Genomic DNA, 23,306 nt, shown 5'->3' on the forward strand with positions numbered 1-23,306 from the left:
GGGGTTTGAGGAGAATAAAAACAAGGCCAAGAAAATCTGATTTTTAGTTTGCTTTGGTTTTGGTTTCTCTGGGAAGGGCACGACCAAAAAAAAAACAGAGGAGAAAGGGAGGAGAGGAGGAGGGAGGAGGGAAAGGTGGTGGTACGCCGGCCAGACAGACGCCGGAAGGTGGCGTTGCTGGCCGTTGTCTGCTGGGCGCGGAGGAGAGCGGGGCAGGGAGGGAGAGAGGAGGGAATGACGGGGTGCGGTGGTGGGTGCAAAGGAGAAGGAAAAAGGGGAGGCTCGCCGGTGATGGAGGGGCGACGATTTCAGGTGGTGATGGTGCAGTATGGTGGTCGATGGTGGTGATGCTCGTGGTGGTTACAGGTGGTGGTGGTGGTTCGAACAAGGACAAGGGAGGTGAGTTATTATCATTATTTTTAATGGTGAGTATGAAATTGAAATTGGAATTGCAATTGGAATTGGTTGTTATTGATGATTTGGGTTTGATTTCTTTCTCCTTTTCTGCCTAGTTGGGAGAGGTAGTTATAGTGTGAATTGGTGTTCCTTGTCGAAAGGCGTAATCTCAATTGAGATTGTTTATGTTGACAGATGTGAAGAAAAGTCTGGGATTTTTGATGACTAAGGGAAGCTATACAAGATACGTGGATGCAATTGAAGAATAGTTGAGACATTTGTAAAGGAACTTTGACTTCCATGAAAAAAAGCTGCGTGAAAAAGAAGGGGAAAAGAAAACTGATTTTTGGCTCATTTAGGAGAATAAGAGCACCTTGGAGATTGTGCATTGTTAGAAAAAAATTCAGAATTTTACTCCCTAATTAAGCTTTAAAAGAAATTCGAAAATAATTATTTCTTTAAATCATAAAATAATTGAATTATAAAACTCGAAGTATTTTACGACTAAAATATTTAAAATTTCCGAGTTAAATAAGATTATTGTTAATTAAAATTAACGTTTGGAATTAAGATTTAAAACAATTTTAAGCAAATCATAAAAATTAAAAATTATTAAACTTAATAAACCGTGTTTTAAAAATTCGGGGTATTACATTGGAACTTTTGGAACTTTTAGAAACCCACGTGTCATTATTGGAACGATTTTTGGAACGATTGAACTTTTGGAAATTTTTTGTTTGCACTCTTCTATTTTGTTGCATAAGTGTTATGGTTTGGTTGGTTGGTATGATTTGTGGAGGTTGTTGGAGTTGGATTATAGACGTTGGAGTTGGATTATAGATGTTGTTGGAGATCTTGGAGTTGTTTACAGGTTGTTGGAGTTGGACTATTTGGCAGGAAGATCTCAGCCCATTTTCTGGCTGAACACTGGAAACTGCAAGCTTGGATGCAGGGTGCGTGCATTATGAACCGCTATCTGAGATAGCGGTTTGGTTTAGAACTAAACCGCTATCTCAGAATGCGGTTAAGTATCATAAACCGCATTCTGAGATAGCGGTTTAGTTCTAAACCAAACCGCTATCTCAGATAGCGGTTAATTGTTGAACCGGAAAAAAAAAATTAGTTTTCTCTCTCCCTTGCTGACGTGGATGGTATGGTGGGAATTAACAAGAAAAGTAACGTATTTTGGGAATTAATGTATCTTTGTGCAATATTGACGGAAATTGCTCGTGAAGGGATTCATTAAATAAAATTTTTACGCAGTTTCACAACATCTGCAAGCATCGATTTTCGCATACAAAGTTGGCATTATTACTAGTACAAAATTTTGCTACAATTACTTTGACAAAAGGTCTTGTATGCACAAGGTGTACAAAATTTTGCTACAATTACCAACATAACTTTTATCCAGTTTTCTCTAATTTTTACCCAATGTTCTCTAACTTTTATATTATTATAAAAAAAGTTGACATATAAACATTTTAAAGTGTTAAATGATTAATTTTATACATTATTAGTGATATTGCAGAAATATTTTTATTAAAATAAAAAAAATTATCACAAAAAAATAGATAGCTTTTACATATCTAAAGGTAACTTTTAACCATTTTCCGTCAACTTTAGCTTTGGTGTACAATATTTATCGTATACCCCATGTAAATAAGAATTTGTGTTACCTCGATGGAAACTTTGTAGAGTTGGTACAACAGTACAACTACTGGTTCAAAATTTTGTGCAAGCAAAACCAAATAATCACTTGAAAATCACTTTCTTGCTGAAACTGCTTACTATTTGTACATCTGATGTGATAAGTTGATTTCTGTGAGCACGAAATATTTGTACATCTCTGCTAATGTTACAAGTTACAACAAGCTTAGCCTTGATAAAAATTAGCACATTACAACGATGAAAGAATTTGCTTTTCAAGGAAGAGAGGTATCACAAAGGATCACAGTGCTGTTTATGTTCTGATGATTCACAGCTTCCATTACTTGTATTCACCTGTTCAGGACCAACAGGATATTCGTCAATAGCTTTCTCGCCTGTTTGTCCTAATAGTGATGCAGAGCTAGCTTGTTGCTCAGCTGATAAGCTAGCAAGGCCACTTTGCTTCATATATGCCTCCAAAGGGAGACTTGCTAACTGAAGAAGATTCGTCAAACTAGATGGAGCAGACCTCATCCTCAAGTCTTCTTCGCGCTCAGGGTGGAAATTTAGATCAAGGCTCTTGCCACTTTCGGCTAACAAGCTCATCGGATTTTGTCCTCCATCATTATTAGTTTGAGTGGGACCCACATGTAACTCATCTTCAGTTTTGTTCCGATCCTCAAGGTGTGATTTGTCATTATTCTCGACATCAGCTTTAACATCTTCTTTAGGAATTTGCTTCTGATAATTTTTCAGGGCAATCTCTGCTTCCTGTTCTGACTGACGTTTCTTTTTCCTCATCATAAGGGTCTTGAAACGGCGTTTAACGGTCATGCAGACAGTGCAAGTGCATGTTGATTTGTGCTTTCCCTTACCACTTGGTGGTTGAATGCAAACTATGCATGAACAACCAGGCCGATGCCTTGGATGCCTGGTGGTAGCAGCAACAGATGAAGTCCCTGGGTCATTTGTGTTATCTCCCAAAACTGCTGCAGAAGCTAGAGCATTTAGGCCAGAAGATTCTTGTTCCTGTGCCATTCTGCTAGCCATCACCATTCTTCTCTTTGCAGAATCTACACAATTGTATAGTGATTTCAGGTGAAAATTTTGCTCAATAATGTCCATTTTCACATAAATGTTTTCATTTAGTTTGAACAGGTACTTCCGGATCTCTATATCATTTCATACTTGGGGCCTTTTCCAGCTATCGGAAAAAATAATTTCACCCAAAAACAGAATAATGCCAGGCAGAAAGTAAGAGAACATCGGCGTGCGGGGGTGTGGGGGCGGGCAGATCCACGCAGGACATGATGTGCAACACAAATAAAGTTGGTAATTTTTAAAGTTTATACACTAGTCAAAATCATGAGCCAACCCAGCACCCAAGAACTTGCCAAGGTCTCTCTCATAGAGCAATTTCTTGCATGCAAAACCAAGATTAACATTCATAAACTAACATGCCAACACATCGTAACAACAATTGTAGTTCATACCCTTGCTCAGGTGTCGAAGGTTTTCAAGTTCTCTGGGGCCTAATTCCTCTGAAGCAGAGCAGAAACACCTAAAATCACAAATGAGATGTGTTGTTAATTATAGAAGCTTTATATCTCACACATATTGGTTGTTTATGCTGAAGTATGTGCATGTGTGTGTATGAATACATGAAGTGGCAACCTGCTCTGATCCCAAGCATTATCTGCACATGTCCATTTTGGAGGAAGTAAAATATCACCAGGCAATCTACGCCACTTAGAGCAGTTGTCACATTGAGCCCACTGCTCCACTGCCCTGAATTAGATGCATTTCAGGAGAAAATCAACCATCAATTTGTAGGGTTAAAACATCAATGAATTATGCAAAAGATCTTTAGGACCATCAATAGGTTCAGTTAAAGAAAGATGAAGTGAACAAAAAAGGTGATTTTTATTGGTAAGGTTAGCATCTTGAACAATAAACTCCTATTTATTGGTAAGGTTAGCATCTTGAACAAAAACACACTAGCCAACAATAACCCCAAGAATGTTTGACGGGGAGGGATAGATCTGCAGAGCCAAACAGAAAGAATTTCACAGCAAAACATATGACACTATGTCAAAAGAAAGAATCTGAATCTGAAATTTTGACTTTCATGGAAAATAAAACTGAACCCTATTTCCACATAAATGTATGCTTAAGGAGAGAAAGACCCATACGTACTCAACACATGCAAGATGAACATTTAAAACTATGTTGAATCAAGCCTAAGCATCATCGAAATGGAGCCTGGGGTCTTGAAGAAAAACAAGCAAAATAGCAGGAAGCCTGAAATCCTTATCAAAAGTGACAAAAGAAAAAACCTGAATAATTAAGGCAAAATATCTTTAAGAAACACCAAGTAAGCACACAGAGAGAGACCATCTCATCAGCTATTAAAACAACTTGACTTAACAATGTAATACATCCAGATTCCAGATTATTAGATTCCTTCCCTTTCTTTTTCGCATTTCAAATTATCTGTGTAACAAAGAAGTTTATTGCTGCAACTGATTTCACCAATCAAATACATAATTTCTATTTAGTACAAGCATAGGAGATGTCAGGATGAGGACAATTTCTTACATACTATGTTCTACAAGGTCGATTTAGTGATTATAAGAGTATAATACTAGTATCAGATACCATGATACTTCTAAAACTTCTCTTGGGTGTAAGCCCGGTGCATTTTTATAGTAGACATGGTGATGATAGAGACATTATACAATATGTTGTACACAGATAACTATTCATACTCCATTATAATACAGATTACTGCCAAAATCACAAGTAGGGAGGAGGAGCAAACTTATATACATATACCTACATCATCTTGAAGAGGAAAATGGTACGAAAGGCCATCAGCCCACCATATCAAATGGATACTTTTTGCATATTTTTACCTTCCACCGTCTAACATACTCCCTTATACCTCCTCCACTATCCACAACGATTGTCCTACTTTTGGCCAACTATCCTCTTTTGTCGGTTTCAATTCAAGAACCTACATGTTCATTGTATCTCTAAGAATTCATTCCACTACCTACATGTTCATTGTATCTCTAAGAATTCTTTTGTCGGTTCATTGTTTTCAGAAAAGTCAGTGGGGAAAGAGGTTTCAGTTGGAAAAGCAATAACTTCATGTTAATGGGACTTGAAATCCTAAACATATGAAATAAAGTGATGGATTTTTTACCCAGATGGACGGGCTGTGAAAATACTGCTCTTTCCAAAAACTGGAGGTTCCTGTAAGACACACATGAAACACAAATATACTGAAGATGAATACAAGTCCAAAGAATGTTTAATACAAATGGAGCACTGGCATATCAAACAAAATAATTGCTCGAACTAAAATGAGAACTCATATCCAGTGTATCAGAAACTAACAAATGAATGTTTAATATGAATGGAGCACTGGCATATTTTTATATAATATAATAGTAACAGTTATATGACCAAAATACAGAGAGCTCTACTCATCAATGTGTGGATTTTGTCACCTGCCTAAAAGGACAATAGGCAACGGTGCAAAATATAAAGGTGCATATAACAGAAATGAGGGAAACTAATAGCCCTCAAAATTTACCCAGTTGATGGGGAGGGCAACTGGAACCAGAAAATTAAATAATAAATCATTCTATGTTCATCCTTTATGCAAACGAATAGTCTGACGGTTTTTAATCTAGGAAACAAACAACCCGTTTCCATGATAGAAAATCTAGGCAAACAAAATCAAGAATGTGCTGAGATAGTTTGGCATATGTTTCTCCTAAAATCTATGTATTGATAGAAATCTAACTATGTTGATCATAACTTAATTTTGATAAACATCAACATGTAATTAACGCATCACTTACTTCATATTCTTCAAATTCATAATCCTCAATCACAACAACACTAGGCCTTGCACTTTGTGGAGGTCGAAGCATACCCTGCACCTCCTCCCATGTCAATCTGAGTGCCAGAACATCTTGATTATCAATAAGCAACCTCTTACTCTTGGAACCAATATTACGACTCTTTTTCCTTTCCAACGTCAATGTTACTTCCTCCGTCCGTTCGTTACACTTTTCACTATTATTCCACGGGACGTTTCCACCAGAAGAGTCCAGTTGTCTTGACAAAGCATTCATATGAGCATCCGTGCTCCCCTTCATTGACTGGAGAAGGCCAGAGCAACCACTCATTACAGGTAGATTCTCAATAACACCCGGAAAGAAAGATTCACTTGAAAGAGAGGCATTACGGATGGCAGGTGATGCAGCATCCTGCTTAGTTAATAATACGTAAATTAATATTATATTATCTAATTTCAGCATCAAAAACATACTTCCTCTGTTTCAAAGTAGATGCTACACTTTGACTTTCACGCATTCTAACGCATAAATTCACCCATTAAGATCTTTACAATCAATCAGTACAATCTGTAAAATTTTGACATTCTGAAAAAAAATATAAATTGAAACAAATTTAACAAATCCCAAATGGATATTTTTTTCCTTGTAAATCACAAAAAATAATCAGAGTGGAGTACATTAATAGTAAGCCAAAACATAGCATCAAAAAGGAAGAGGACGGAACTGAGGAAGTACTATCTATTCTGTCATAGTGGCAGTAAGGCCTGCCACATGAAGCTAACTACCTGCACAGAGCCAGAGTTTGATGCTTTTCGGAAACCCATAACAAGTTTCCCTTCAGGATCCATACGGCTAAATGTTACTGCAAAAGATGAATGAATCATAAAAACCCATAGCTATCAAAGAAACTACCATAAAAAACATCAAGATGCAGAGCTGGTTGGTCAGTGAGCACTTGGAAACAAATACCAAAAAAAAAAAAAAAAAAGAAACGTGCACACCAATACTGAGAGGGCAGGAAAATAAGAATACCAGTATCGCCAGCTTGCAATTGCATTGACTGTATACAGGGAGTTACACCCTCTAAAACATACATCCTGCTGTTGTTATTCGGCCAAAACCTGAACTGAAAAAGCCATTCCTTTCCCTTCACGTCTTGAATTTTGATAGGCAATCCCTCGGGTTGGGATATAGGAGGAAAATATGCCTGTGGGCAACTCAAATTATCACTACGAAAGTCTGGCTATACTAAAGTACAAGCAGGCATAATAAGCTGGCTTAAAGCAACCAGGCAAACTTACTTCAGCACATGCTTTAGGAAGAACCAAACGACCTATTCGACCTGCATCGCTAGCACTCAAAACCTTTTCAAACAACGGAACAATTGTACAGTTTGAACTTGTAAGAAGTTAAGGAATAACTGTGGTACCATCCTGTAGACATCGGGGGGAGGAGGGGCTAAAAAGATTTTTAAATCAGAAATTCAGACTTATCTGATATATAACTGCAGTAAAAAAAAACAAAATTAATAGCATGGCCATGGATACTCTCCGGTTATTTGCTGCAACTCTTGATCTGTAATCCTTGGCCAATAACGAGGAAGTAGTTGGTGACGACCCCGTCCCTCAACAGGAGGCCTTGCTACACGTATTTGTGGTATCACAACCGGATTCGTGTCCGGCACTGGAGAAAAGGCCAGCTTTGGTGGTGTTGGCAAAAGATTGGGAGATGTAAATCCTTGGTGGAACGTATCAGACATCTTTCTCTGTTCCATTCCATCAACAATTGCACTGGATGTAGCTTGTAGATTTCCTGTTGGAATACCCAAAGCTATATTCAGGTTTGGATGAGTTATTGCTCCATAGTTATCTTTGGCTTGCATGCTACTGGTAGACACGTCAAATCTAGTTTTTTGAAAAGATCCCATGGAAGACTGAGCTAAGTTTGAAATCCATGTAGTTCCAGCTTGAGCAGGTGGGAGCGAAAGTTCCTCTTGTTTCAGTAATCCAAAAGCTAAGTTTGAGTTGGAATTCTGCATTATGGATAGTTGATTGCTCCAATTATTTTCCTTATAATTGCCTAACTGTTTCGGGCCAGCACTTTTTTCTGTCACATCGCAAGGTCCAGATCCTTCACATTTTCCAGCATTTAAGCTCTGTGCAAAAGGTGAAAGTTATATTGATGATCCCATGTAGTTGAATACTTAAATGATACTAGTGACAATCCACTTTATCAACAAGATACAAGCAATAGAAAAAGTATGTTTCTATAAGTCATAATGAGCTGAGCTTGGGGAATAGTTTCACCAATGAGAAGCAAAACACGGAACAAATGAAAAACTATAACAGTAAACACCGGCACAACCAGGAATTTTCCATTCATCCAAACTAAAAAATCTGGCAGTGCTCCTTTTGGATCATATTATGTCTAGAAATAAATGACAGGAAAAAAGGGTGGCTAAACATATGTTATCCAACTCACCAAACTAGGGTCTGAAATCCTTGCACAGCCAATGCACCTCACACCACCACAATCAAGCAACTCTATCAAAGCCAATGAAGCAATGCATCCACAGTGGAGTCGCTTTAGAAATAAAGAGATTAGTCAGGCTCTTCAGAAATTAAAAAGCAAAAGAACGTGAAGGTAGAGAAGGGCACGTGATAATTGATACGAATATTTCACCTTGCTACATGTGACACATTCTCTCCAGCCAGAATCATCTGCATGGTATTCCTCGCAGTAAATTTGTCGCTCAAAAGTAGATCTGCCATTACCATAAGTTTATTTATCCCAGTTCAAAAAGTAAAGATTCCCATTAATGCTGTTTTCCAAGCATGTAGGACTCAAATATAGCATTTTGGCATACACTACTATAAACCCCATGCATACATTTGGAGAAGTACAATAGCCAAGTTAACAGAATGCTAATACAGATTACGGATGGGATTTCGTAAGAGCAAGATGATGGACAAATCATTAATTCCTACTCAATAAGTTGGATTACGCTCAAACTTTGGTAAATGTTCTAAAAAAACTAAAGTGCCTGCTCCACTCTAATTTAGTGTTAGAGGCCCTCTGTCCTCACTCAGGCCCAAAATAAAGAGTGAGCAGCAAATCCTAACAATATCAAGTAGTAAATCTGATACAATGTCCACATTATTGAGTTAATGGAACATAATAAATGAATAAACAATGGGTCAACTGATGTATTAGTCTAGGACTGGAAAGGTCAAGTACAGCCTTAAACCAGTTGTGGCTCTTAACTTTGGGGAACAAATATGTAGGGTTATTGAAAATTTTCTGTTTTCTTATGTTCTTAGAATAACATTTTCGCAATTATGCATAGCAGTGGAGATCGTGCCATTTTAAACTATGCCAGTGGGGTCCCTCCTTGGTGAAGGAGACGAACTCCACAACGTCAAGCAAGAAAAATCCTAATTCTTATATCAACCATTTATCAGGGAGCTTAGAGAGAAGTGAGAACTACACTCAGGCTTGATTATGTCACAGAAGTATAAAAAATTAACAACTATCATATTCAATATCATATTATCATCCAAAAGACCATAATTTATATTTCCTATCAAACTCTAGTTTACACTCAGCTGAGCTTTGCACTTATGCACAGCTTCATTTTCTAGATTGGTCTATAATATACATGTAAATCTACTTAACACATCAACCAGGTTAATAAATTTATGTCTAACGATCAAAATTTATAAGCCAAAACTAAATTTGGTTTGTTATAGCATCCCAACATAGTTACAATGCTTATTATCACGTCTCTTTTGTTTTTCAGGCTGCACTTCAAATGAAACAGAACTTTGTCTTTGGCAGTAAGCACAAAGGTATACCATTTAATCTCTTGTGACTGATGTTTGCATGAATGAAAGAGATGCATCTGTACATATCCATTTCCAATGAAGTTAAAACTTCAATATTTTTAGCTTTCGGGCTATAAGAGCATGTGCATTGGTTGGTTCTTCAAAAAGACTCTTGAGGTGGCTCTCCACTCTCTCTCTACCACCATCTCTCTAGAAAAAACTAGTTGGTTCTTCAAACAAGCTCTCCAATCTCTTTTTTACCAAAGTTACTCTCCAATTTTCAATTTTACTCTCCACTTTTCAACAAGAATCAATTCTTGGAGGTATCTTGGCCAAGAGCTACCTTAGCTTTCCATGAAGAGCTACTCAATAGCCCCTCAAGAACCCCTCAAGAGCCCCAATGTTGGCCAAGAGATAGTTCTTGTTGGAAAACTACTTGGAGAGCCAATTTACATGATCTAAGGACTTAATTAAAGCCTAGTTGAATTGCCTATGCTTATTATCTATTGAGACATATATGGCCTCCTTAGTTCCTTACATTTATGTCAAGAGTCAATTGGAAACAACCTCTTTGTTTTCATAAAGATGGTAAGGCTTCATTAGATTAAACCCCCGCGTCCTTTCCTTACCAAGGAAAGTACATTCTTTGGAGGCATTTGGGTAAATTTGATTTTAAATATGTAAACTTCACAAACCACTTAGGGGTCGTTTGGTTGGGCATTTTGGAAAGGATTGAAATGGAGTTATAATACATTCCATCCATTTTATTGGAGTTAAACTGGTCATCATCAGCAAAATTCTTAGCTCAATCATCTTGCATTCCTAATTACTACGGTCCAACGCACACAAAACAGGTAAACGCTGCTCATATGCGGAGTAATCAGTAGCTAGTGATGAAATTCAAACGGATCATTGTTGTTAAACAAGCAAGGAAACATCTTTTTGCCTCAAAAATTATGCATTTCTTTTCACTTTGCACATACATAAGGCAATGAATAGATGAATTTTCGGCGAAGAACTAAAATTGAATCCCTTAATTAACCAAATATTCAATTTTCCATAACAAAAAATTAGAACTTTATTAGGTAACGTAAATTTGAAACGAAAGTTAGGATGTAACCATCTCTTCACCTAAAATTATCATCATATTATTAATTAAGCCAACCATGATAAATTATTATCATATGAACCGACTAATTACGTAAATAATGGTTAAAATAAAAAACTGAAAAAATACCCGCATTTATCGCATAAATTAGCCAATTCACCAGATCGCAAATTCCAACCAGTTCTCCATTCAGCGGACGACGTCGTACCGCACAAAATATTCATACAAGTCTTCGAACCCATAATTCCTTTTTTTCACTCAAACTTCCAAAAACCTGCAAATTTCTTGAAATTAAATCGAAAGTTACAAGCTTAACAACAATAAAAATCAAAAGAAAGTCATTTAATTTCCTTGAAGATTCAATCAACAAGTATTCAGCAGTTGAAATACTCGAATTAGCAAATAAGCAACGCAAAAATCCGAAAAATAATTTGAAGAAGAACAAATTAACCTTTGGTTTTTCATCTTGAAAAAATTGAATTAATTAAACAGCTTTGATTTTGGAGATTTTTATAAAAAAAGTTGCGAGATAATTTGGGGAAGAAGAAATGATTTAAGAAGGTGAGTAGCATGCAGAAGTACGAGTAAAAACCGAAGAAGAGAGGAGAGGGAATGGGAGGAGAAGAAATGGAAGGATGAAACAGAAAAATGGCATGCAACGAAGCACGATACTTGAAGTTTCGGCCAACGCTTTTTTTCTCGATTCATCCCTGCTTTTAGGGGGGTTTAATAGTTTATACGTACAAGCCCAAAATATCTTAACCATTACGGATTTTACCGTATTCTGAAAACATATATACGAGTAATTATTTTACACCAGCGTATGTTAAAATCGCTTTTGTTTTTAAAAGTGAAAGTACATGTTTACCCTTATAAACTTGAACTCCACCTCCCAATCTCCCATCATTTTAACCCCTTACTCGTCTGCCAACCAAGCTCCGCTTCTCCGACGACTCTCCGACAACCACCATCACTCTCAAAAACAAAATAATTCAAATACTTAATTAAACCAAAAAAAATAAAAAGTATTTTCATATTAATTAGAAATAACAACAAAAATCAAAAAAATAATTACAACTAATTTTGTAATTAACGAGAATTAAAAATTATAATAAAATCAGAAAATTAAAATAAGATTTTAAATCAAAAAAAAATAGAGGAACGAAAGAGGGGTAGTAGTGCTGCCCAAAAATGGCGGCAACAAGCCATGGTGCAGATCTTGGGCGACTGAGCCATGGTGGATGTCGCTATTACCGGGCAGTCCATGTCAATTTTAAAAAGAAAATCTTCGCGACAGAGCCACGAACAGAGCAGTGGTGAAGAGTGGTTGTTGGTTACAGTGATACGTTAAGGGTTTAGTGGTTATTAGAGGAAGGATAATGTAATTAGAGAATTTATATTTGTGAATCACTCCAAGAAAAACCCGTTTTTGTGACTGAATTTTACGACTATAAAAATTGGGGTAATCGAAAAAATTTATCATGTAGTTGCAACAAAGTAGTCGCAAATCCGTCGCTATATTGCCACTACACAAAAAACAATACTCCGTAGCAAAAATGAAATTGCGACAAGGCTTTCAGCGACGGAAAAAAAAAATCGCTTCAGTCGCAATTCCATTTTTGCGACGGAATTCCTTGATTTTGTGACTACTTTTTCAATCGGAAAAATACAATTTTCTTAATATTAATATTTTATGATTTCCTTAGCATATTTTAGAGCAGTTTCCTAATTGGTCTAGTCGTCTAGGTCATTTAATGACCTAATTATTTTGTATATATGTTTTAGCACAGCAACCGTGTAAAAGCAACTCAAGCAAATACAAAACAGAGGGGCTTTTTCTTCTCCAAATGGACTGTTTGTGTTTAATATGGTATCAAAGCATGTTAATTAAACCAGATTTTATTTTTCTCTAAACTCCTTCCAATATCTGATAATGTCAAAGACATGTACGTGGGTTGTCGGTTGTCGGCGGTGGTGTTGGCCTTGCAACGAGGGAAGGGGAAGGGGAAGGGGAAGGGTGAAAGGGGTTTTGATTTTTTATAAAGGGTATTACTGTACTTTCACCATTAATACGCGACATTTTTTAGCGAATTAGGACGTCGATTAAAAAATCCCTCTGAAAACGCCCTTTAAAATTAACTTTTCAAATGTGTATTTGACAAAAAGAAATAAATTAATTAAACTTCGTCTATGCTCTTCAAGAAGCCAAACGGTTTAATATTAGAACACTTCTCATCAAGGTGACAATGTAATCATTATCATCTCACTTAAAGGGAATTTGGTTTATCACTTGTAAACTTTATAACATCATCAAAGATATCAAATATCTCCTCCTTTCTTTTGATATTGGGATATCCATATTTATAGATAAGCGAATAGAGCAGTATGCTAGATTGTGAATGTCGTCCACTTAATATAGCAATAGAATGTGTTTAGGAACTTGTACTAGCCCACATTTACTTTCTATTCTTTGTATTGATTTTTCGAGAGTGAACCTCGAGCGCGGGGCTCCTAATATATTTTTTCATTTCCATAAAGAAAAATACATATCGAAAAAAAGTCATGAGATTTTGTAGCTCCTAAATTGCTTTCTAGTTGATGTAAAGACGCGGTGACAATTTTTGATTTGTCGTGAATGCTAATTACTTTGTAACATACAACAAGTAGAGGTGACTAGAAAGTTGGGTCTGACTCATCCCACCCTGACACAAACTAGTAATTGATCATGTGGGTCGACCCCTTATGACTCACCGCTCAATTTGGATAATTTTTTTAATTTGTCGTGGGTCATGTTTTTCCAACATAATCCATTTTGACCCACCCAACCGACCCAACACAACTACCCACCACAGCACACCTGACCCGCGGAACACACAATCCACCCTACACATAAACCCAACCCACTGAACCTTGTGACCCAACCCACCCGCCATCCTAATGAAAACTATTTTATACTTTAGAATGCTAATAAATTTTAATTTTATTGTTTAAATATACTTCGTACATTAACTATATTTATAAGTCTTATTATCTTATATGCACGCGGTGCGTGCAAATTGAAGAAACAGATTTATGTTAGTACATTTAACCTGAGATAACGTGTAAAAATATAATATTAATGCGATTAGTGCGAATATAAGAAATATATAAGTTAGATAGAACCGAACGCAAATAAACAGATAGATTAAAATGGTAATAATTTATTTATTTAAGTGGCTAGATTGATTAAAATGTTTCTTTGCGTTTGTCCTATTGGGTAGATTGTCATTATATTTTCTATTCTATAACTGTGGAGAGTATTTTAGTAATTCAAGGGGGCACCAAAATTGAATTTACTAAAGTAACCTCACCTCTTCACTTATATAATAGAGATGAGTATGTCAATAACATAAAAGTTAATCAATTTAAGTTCATACGAAATTTGTAATTATTTAAACGCTTAAAGTAGTCATCTAAACTCTAAACCCACCAGACCCCCTAATCCCCATCAGCCCCAAAACCCATTCATACCCACCAAACTCACTTGACCATCAGATCGAGTCAGATCAGACCCCAAAACCTATCTAAACCCAACAATCCCATCGGACCAACTTGACCCACACAACCCACCACGACCCATGTAACCCACGACCCATCACGTATTGTGCCAATTTTTTCCAACACGTACAACTCATGACCAAACTCACCCTAACTTTCAATGTGTCATGGTCAAATGTCAATTATCCCGGACCCACAATCTATCAAACCCAACCATGACCCATCCAACCCATGAAACAACATGTGTGAGAGTCCCATATTGATAAAAGAGGGGAGAGTTAATCATTTAATAAGGTCAAGGGGCTACTCCCTTATTGCCATATGGTTTTAAGGTGGAGCCTCCTACGGTCTTGTTAAGTGGACTCTCTCTCTTGGTAACGGGCGTGACCCAGGCCCGTATTTAACAATATTTGAAGTATATGATGTCTATCACTTGTTGGGGGTTTAAGTTGGTTGTTATAAGTTGCATGGACTTGAGAGTTGAGACTTACTATGTTGATGAGGGAAGTTGATCATGCAAGTTAGATCGATCTTGATGAGGGGAGTTGATCATGCATGTCAGATCTTTTCATTCCATTTTAATTTGTTTTCTACTCAACAAACTCAAGTACGTAGTACTACGTATTAGCTAATTATTTGCTTAAGGTGTATACTAGGTAGCATATTCACGGCGTTATCCATTTTGTAATAACAAACGCAATGATCATGTGATTTATACGTACAAACTAGTGTACGTGTTGTTCTTTTGTTTAACTTTTCATAACATTGGGCTCCATCTTGTACCCTCGTAGCTTTCTCCTAAGTTCCCCTACCCATTCATTACTCCGTAGCTTTTTTCCTAAATTGTCCCAGTTTTAACGAATAACCTACTACTCCATATTACGTAAATAATACAGAGTAAAAAGTGAAAGTTAAAGTCCAAATGAAAGTTAAAATGCTAAAGCATAGCCACTAAAGTTGTACCTAACTTTGAGATCCAAAAGAAATTCTTACTTATTTTACATTTTCAATTACATGTATTTTCCGTGTCGAAAATTAACGAGAAATGAAGTATTTAAATTTATTGTTGTTGCGGAGTATACGTACTAAGTTTAATAAAAGGTCAAATGTTAAAAAGTTAGTACTTGTATGTATTATAGTTAGAGGCATAGTAATATAGTTGACCCAAGAAAAATATAAAAGAAAGTTGTAGATTTTGCAAGATATGATTGGAAGTCATTGATAAAGACTGTGGTTTAAAGTATGATTCCACCAACAAATAAAAATAAAAATAAAAATAAAAATAAAAATAAAAATAAAAATAAAAATAATTAATGGCTAAGCAATCAAGTACTCCTCCTACCTTGCTTTCTTCCCAAGCCGCACGCTCACGATGAGAGCATTAAACCACCAAACTACTAATCCAACACAAATATTATCACACTTGATTGCTAGTTTTTCCCTTTTCCCTTTTTAGGTTATTTTAGTGCTTTTATTTGGAGTTATGGAAGAAACCAAATTTATGTTTTCCAACTTTTATTCATGCTTAGAGATGACTAAATTCTTAAACTACGTTGTTTTCAAAATATTTTCATACATGATGTACACGTTTTGAGATAAATCGGTTTTTTTTTTTATGAGATAGCGGTAAATCTCTAACTTTTTTAGGGACTCACTTTTGTAAAAGATAATTAGCCGTTTAATTGAACTAACGGTTTAAAATGGGAAAAAAAGTTTAATTTTTAGCAGATCATTTTATGGACAAAATTGCTAGAATAAAATCTACAATAAAAATTAGCAGAATAAAAAGGTGTTTTAGAAAAACATGATGATGTGGAGGATTGAGAACATTATAAGAAAAATCGGAAAAATATACTTCGTATAATTTTAACTCTCCCACTATGCAATGCAGTTTTTTGTGTTGTACTCAAAAAGTAATATACTATTTGTACCAAAATCGTACAAATAGTTCTAAAATCGTACTCAAAAAGTAATATGTTATAAATATATTGTATTGTGGATGCCCATTATACCTTGACATCATTATCCTATTTAATGTACGTATGTGTACATATTATGTTGAATGGGAATAAGATGATAACCGCCCGTTTCTCTCTTGGTTTTCTCTCTTCCTCTCTCTCCCTTTCTCCCTAATTTCATAACACGTTATCAGCACGATCGCTAATGGAAAAAAGACAAAAATGGAATGACCAACAAGAGACAAAGAAAACTACCATGCATTATTCGATGTGAGTATTAGTTTTCATTTGATTTACATATCTTGCGATTTATGTGTTGCGGTATTATCTTGTAGAAGATAAATCAATTTGAGTATTATCTTGTGGTTATCATTTGATAATATCTCAAAACTTAAATTTTGGTTGTTGTAATGTGATTCTTTGATTGTTGACGGTTACCATGAACATGATGTATGTCTGTTGCATACTTGCATGCATGTTAACATTTTGCGCTAACACCGACACCATGAATCAAATGTAAACCGCATCCTGTCTTGAATCTAAATTCCGACCCAACAACAAAAGGAACAGCAATAGTCCTGTTTGGGCTCCCAATTGATTCTCAATTGGGCCACTAAGTCCAAAGCCCAATGGCTCTAAACAAACAGCATCAAACCTACCAATGGCTAGTCAGCCATCCATCAAGGCCCAAGGCCCAAAAGCAATAAATGACCTATGGGCATTTATTATGCAAACACTATATATAGGCCGCCAAGGCTCACACCTCAAGGTACGTCCAATTTATCGCCTTAAGACTACTCTTCTAGAGAACTTCTCTCTAGAATCCGAGCATCGTTCTTACTTAGGCATCGGAGGGGCTTTCCTCGGAAACACCCCCGAGGCTAGTGACTTTGCTCTTGTGCAGGTGAATTCGGACTCTACTCATTCAAACAAGCAAGATCTTCAACACATACAAAAGGGCCTTCATTCGAAGCCCATTGTTTCCATCTTTACAACACCGGAACAATTTGGCGCCGTCTGTGGGGAAGAACACTTCAAAGCCTTTGAAAGACATCAATCACCTCTTTCCGCGAAAATGGTGAATGATGTTGTTAACAACAATGACGACGATATGATGGTGCGGTCAGATTCAGAATCTGACCAAGGGGAGCACCCTCAATCGATGGCGAGGTCACGGCCAAGCAGAGCTACGACCGCCACAAATGCAGGACCTCCGATTCCAACTAGGGAAGAGCTCACTGCGGCCATGACCATCATGCAAAACTTCCTCTTCAATGAGAAGCAGCAAGGACTGGCAAATGACCGCAGAGAAGAGAGGAGGACCAGGCGAAGGCTGAACGAGCCACCCAGTGCGGAAGTGTCCAGACCCGAACGAGAACTCCTTCCCTTGACAGGTACACACTTGACGTCGAGGTGGATGGAAAGCACGTGGGACACCCAAAAAAGGGCACAACAGCAACCAGATTGGTTTGCGAGACCATCGCCTACTCCAACAGCTCTCCAAAGCGAATCAACTACTCGTAACACTCGGGTCCGAAGCTCGGTGCTCAGCAGGTTGAGGCCCTCGGTCCACTCAAGGTTAAGACCCTCGATCCATACGAGACTCGGGGTGGGCGAGCCAAGCAGATCTGGCGAACGACCCGAGGTCAGTAGCCGAGAGAGAAGAAGAGACAGGAGGCATGATCGAACCCCTAGCCCCCATCGTACGCCCGAACGTTCTAATCACAGAACCTCGGCAAACGAAGGCATCAGGGCTAGACTCGGGAAAAGAATCATGACTCCCACGTCATCCCCTTTCTCGGACGAGCTGATCATGGAAGAAATACCGAAGGTAAGACTGCCAGCGCACCTAACCTACAGCGGAATCACAGATCCGAGGGATCATGTCATCTCCTACGAGCAGCAAATGTTCTTGAGTCCCTACTCCGAAGCATGTTGGTGTAAATATTTCCCAACCACGCTAACCGGAGTGGCGGGAGAGTGGTTTAGATCGCTGCCGAAGGGATCGATCAAGAGCTGGAAAAAGCTGAAAAAGAGATTCTGCACACAGTTCGTGAGCAACAATCGCCCCGAGCGAACCACAGCAGAACTGACCTCAATCCAACAAGAAAGAGACGAAAGTCTGAGAGAATTCATGGCCAGATTCATGAAGGAATCAACAAACATACCAAACTTGCAGCCAGACGTGGCCATCTTCGCCTTGAAGCACGCGCTCCAGGAAGGGAAGTTCCGTGACGAACTCTCAATGAAGAACCCCTCCAGAATAGCTGACGTGCTCCAAATGGCTGATGCGTTCATCAGAACCGAAGAGTTCAACAAGGCCGCTGCAAGATTGAAGGGATCGTCGGATCCGAGAGACACAAAGAATACCCAGAGCAAGCCAGAGGGCAGCTCAAGGAAGGGGAAAGAGAAAGTAGGAGCTAGAGAGATGAGCCCGAAGAAAGACGGGAGAAGGGGTGAACTTCAACCCAAATACACCAACTACACTCCACTAGCTCTGCCCCGAAAAGAGATATTTAGCCTCAACAGAAATGATGAAAAGTGGAAACTACCGGGGAAGCTCAAGTCCAACCCAGCTCGGAGAAACAAGAACAAGTGGTGCGAGTTCCATGATGACTTCGGTCACCACACCGAAGAATGCAACTCGCTGAAAGACAACATTGAGGACCTCGTTCGCCGAGGCTACCAGAAACAGTACTTGTTAGACCGAAGGGAGGAAAAAGAAAAGGCCGCCAGTGGCAAACAACATGAGCAACCCCAGAAGAGGGTCTACGAAGCAACAGGACACAAGAAAAACGACATCCTGGTGGTGTTCGGGGGGCAGAAGTCTGGCCAGGCCAGCAAGAAACACCTAAGAGCCCTCTCCCATCGGGTCAACTTCAGCGCGGTGGGAGACAACCAGCCACACCCCCCGAACATGACCTTCACTGCTGATGATTGTTTCGGAGTCCAGTACAAACATGACGATCCTCTAGTCATTTCCATGGACCTCAATAACCACAACGTGCATCGAGTGCTAGTCGACGGAGGAAGTGCCGTCAATATCATCTTCAGAAACTGCTTCGAGCAGCTGATCCTCGAAGAACCAGAGGAAGCACTGACGAAAGTCAGTTACCCTCTGATCGGATTCAACGGATCCGCAGCTATCCCTCGAGGAAAGATCACCCTGCCAGTCACAGTGGGAGAAGGCCAGGCAGCAAAAACCCTTCGGGACGAATTTCTGGTGATGGACTGCGACTCCATATACAACGTAATCATGGGAAGAACCATGATTCACAAGATGCAAGCAGTCCCCTCCACATACCATCAGCTGATGATATACGTCTCAGATGCAGGATTCGCCGAACGAATCAGAGGTGATCAAGAAGTGGCGAGAAGAACCTGCCACACTGCTGTCCGAAAACCCAAACTAGGGGACGGCCCCGAGGAAGAAAAAGGAGCCACGGGAGAGGAAAGCGAGGCTAAAAGGAGAAGAGAAAGCACGAGCAGCCTATCTCTCGCAGAAGTTGATGCTCGCCCCGAAACCCTGTCTCCTGAGCCAGATCAAGAAATGGAGGATATCTTCCTCGAAGATAATTCAGACAGGAGCGTCCGAATAGGCAAGGGCCTAAGCTCGGGGCTCCGAATCGATTTGATCCGACTACTCAGGGATCACAAAGACATCTTTGCATGGTCAGCAGCAGATATGCCAGGGATAAATCCGAAGCTGATTTGTCACAAGCTGGACGTCAACGCTGAAGCTCGGCCAATCAAGCAAAAAAAGAGAAATTACTCCTCGGAGAAAAACAAAGCCATCGCCGAGGAGGTAAAAAAGTTGCAAGAGGCCGGATTCATCGAACCATGCATGTATCCGAAGTGGCTGGCCAACGTAGTGATGGTCAAAAAAGCGAACGGCTCATGGCGAATGTGCGTAGATTTCACAGATCTGAACCGAGCCTGCCCCAAAGACTGCTATCCCCTGCCAAGGATAGATCAATTGGTTGACTCCACCAGCGGCCATGCACTGCTCAGCTTCATGGATGCCTTTTCAGGCTACCACCAAGTATTTATGCACCCCGATGACAGGGCAAAGACAGCGTTCATCACAAGCGCAGGAGTGTTCAACTACAAAATGATGCCTTTCGGCTTGAAAAATGCCGGAGCCACCTACCAGAGGTTAGTTGATCACGTCTTCGCCGACCAGAAAGGGAGGAACGTGGAGGTCTACGTGGATGACTCCATCGTAAAAAGCATCAAGGAGGAAGACCATGTCAAAGACTTGGCAGAGACCTTCGGAAATCTGCGGAAATACAGCATGAAGCTGAACCCAAAAAAGTGCGTCTTCGGGGTGAAGTCAGGGAAGTTCCTCGGATTTATGGTGAGCGAAAGAGGAATTGATGCGAACCCAGACAAAGTCCAAGCGGCATTGGATTTACCCGAGCCGAAGACCAAGAGAGATGTGCAGAGGCTAACCGGCAGGTTAGCCGCACTGACAAGGTTCATATCAAAAGCCTCGGACAAGGGAGCCCCCTTCTTCAAAGCACTGAAACCAAAGAACCTCCCCGGGGGAGAAGCAGAACCAGTCAAGAAAAAGGGGGTCCCGAGGAAAGTGGATCCCGAACTGATATGGGAACAAGAGCAAAAAGAAGCTTTTCAGCAACTCAGAGCCCACCTAGCTCAACTGCCGACACTGGCCAGACCAAAGGAGGGGGAAACCCTGTACCTATATGTCGCAGTTAGTCCTGGAACCGTCAGCGTAGTGCTTCTTCGAGAAGAAGAAAAGAAGCAACAGCCAATCTACTTCACCAGCCGAACACTCACAGGGGCCGAAACCCGGTACCCGCTCATCGAGAAAGTCGCATATGCAGTAGTGGTAGCTGCACGAAAACTGAGGCCATACTTCGATTCCCACCAGATCACAGTGCTAACTGACCAACCGCTCGAGAAAGTACTCGACAAAATAGAGAGGTCAGGAAGATTGGCTGCCTGGGCCTTCGAACTATCAGAGTTCGGCATCAAATATCAGCCGAGGACAGCAATCAAAGCACAAGCGTTGGCCGACTTCTTGGCCGAATGCTCATACCAAGAAATGCTGGATGACACGAAAAGCACTTGGGAGGTCTTCACTGACGGATCTTCCACAGTAAACGGCTCAGGAGCGGGAGTTGTACTAATTCCCCCGACGGGGAAAAGCATAGAGTATGCATTGAAGTTCGGCTTCAAAGCAACTAACAACGAGGCCGAATATGAGGCCGCAATCGCAGGGATAGAACTTTGCTTATCCCTGGAAGCCGAGCATGTTCGCCTCAAAACTGATTCCCAGCTTGTAGCCAACCAGATCCGAGGGGAGTATGAGGCCAAATGGCCTAGCATGACAGCTTACTTAGCAAAAATTAAGTCCTTAACGTCAAAGTTAAGATCCTTTGAAGTCATTCTCATCCCCCGAGGACAAAACACGCAAGCAGATGCACTGTCAAAGCTCGCAAGCTCAACACTCATCGACCTAAACAGGTCGGTCCACGTGGAAGTTCACCAAGAGAGAAGCATTGACTTGCTACCCACCACAGTATGCAGTTTACGTACCGAATCCAGCTGGATGGACGCAGTAGTTGCATACAAAGAAAGGGGAGAACTCCCCGAAGATAAGCTGCAGGCAAGAAAGCTGAAAAGATTCAACAAATGGTTCATCATCAGCGCCGAAGGAGAGCTCATGAGGAAATCATTCTCTGCTCCGCTGCTAAAATGTGTGGGTCCAACAGACGCTGACTACATCCTAAGGGAAATCCACCTCGGGATATGCGGAAACCACATCGGAGGCAGGACATTGGCACATAAAGCCCTTCGGGCTGGGTACTGGTGGCCCACTATGGTTTCCGAGGCAAAGCAGATGGCAAGGAAATGCGAGAAATGCCAAAAGTTCGCACCAGCCATCCATCAACCAGCTCAAACCCTACAATCAACACTATATCCCTTACCATTCGCACAGTGGGGGTTAGACATCATTGGTCCCTTCCCCTCAGCGACGAACCAGAAGAAGTGGTTGATTGTAGGAGTCGACTATTTTAGCAAATGGATCGAAGCCGAAGCTGTCTCCTCCATCACCGAACCTCAGGTCCGCAAGTTCATATGGCAGAACATCATCACAAGGTTCGGGATACCAAGACTGATGGTCTTCGACCACGGGAAACAGTTCGACAACACCCCGTTGCAAAAGTGGTGCAAACAGTTCGGCATACACCTAGCTTACTCGGCAGTCTGCCACCCACAAAGCAACGGGCAAGCCGAAGATGCTAACAAAATCATCCTCAATGCACTCAAGAAAAGAGTCGAGGATGACAAAAACAAGTGGTTAGAAGAGCTACCCGGAACGCTATGGTCCCTTCGGACCACCGAGAAAGAAGCTACCGGGCAAACACCGTTCCACCTTGTATATGGATCCGAAGCTGTAATCCCTGTGGAAATCGGAACAGAAAGCCTGAGGATCCAGGCATACAACAGGTATGATGGGCTCCAAGGAGAAAGCAACAACCAACTTCTGTCTGAAGCTCTCGATCTACTGGACGAAGCTCGGAACGATGCAAGGACGCTCAACGCAGCCTATTTGCAGAGGGTCAACAAGCATTATAACCGAAGAGTCAACGCCAGACCCCTAAAAGTCGGTGATCTAGTGCTCAGAAACGCCGCCTCGGTTCAGAAAGGACGGATCCATGGCAAACTCTTAGCCACTTGGGAAGGACCATACATCATCCATTCCGAAAAAAGGCCAGGCACGTTTATGCTGAAACAGTTAGATGGAACAATTCTGAAGAACCATTGGAATACCGATGTTCTCAAGAAATATTTTGTATGATCTCTGTCTGTAAATCAAGTAAGTTGTTTAATGAGAAGAGGAAAGCCACTGGCACCATGTGTTTCATTAAACTTATCTCTATATTTATTGTCCCCTTATATATATGCAGCCTCGGATCTGATCAATCCGAGACTA

The 23,306-nt window shown here is 39.9% G+C and overlaps 1 protein-coding gene across 2 annotated transcripts; it reads right to left on the reverse strand.

Moving 5' to 3' along the window:
* Positions 1-2,145: 2,145 nt before the first annotated feature.
* LOC110775925 (B3 domain-containing transcription repressor VAL2) lies at positions 2,146-11,568 on the reverse strand. 2 transcript variants are annotated; one of them, XM_021980523.2, is made up of 13 exons: positions 11,299-11,568; positions 10,977-11,121; positions 8,598-8,679; positions 8,397-8,498; positions 7,463-8,070; positions 7,217-7,313; positions 6,948-7,122; positions 6,701-6,777; positions 5,916-6,218; positions 5,252-5,301; positions 3,718-3,831; positions 3,537-3,604; positions 2,146-3,116 (listed from the first exon to the last, which is right to left on the reverse strand). In XM_021980523.2, exons 2-13 carry the CDS (start codon positions 11,087-11,089, stop codon positions 2,335-2,337), a joined length of 2,571 nt encoding a protein of 856 aa, XP_021836215.1. In that variant the 5' UTR covers positions 11,090-11,121; positions 11,299-11,568; the 3' UTR covers positions 2,146-2,334. The 2 variants fall into 2 exon arrangements, with proteins under 2 accessions (XP_021836215.1, XP_021836213.1); XM_021980521.2 differs by having other exon boundaries at positions 5,916-6,326; positions 11,299-11,567.
* Between the last annotated feature and the right edge of the window lie 11,738 nt (positions 11,569-23,306).

Source organism: Spinacia oleracea, chromosome 5, assembly GCF_020520425.1.
Source record: "Spinacia oleracea cultivar Varoflay chromosome 5, BTI_SOV_V1, whole genome shotgun sequence".
NCBI classification, from domain to species: Eukaryota; Viridiplantae; Streptophyta; class Magnoliopsida; order Caryophyllales; family Amaranthaceae; genus Spinacia; species Spinacia oleracea.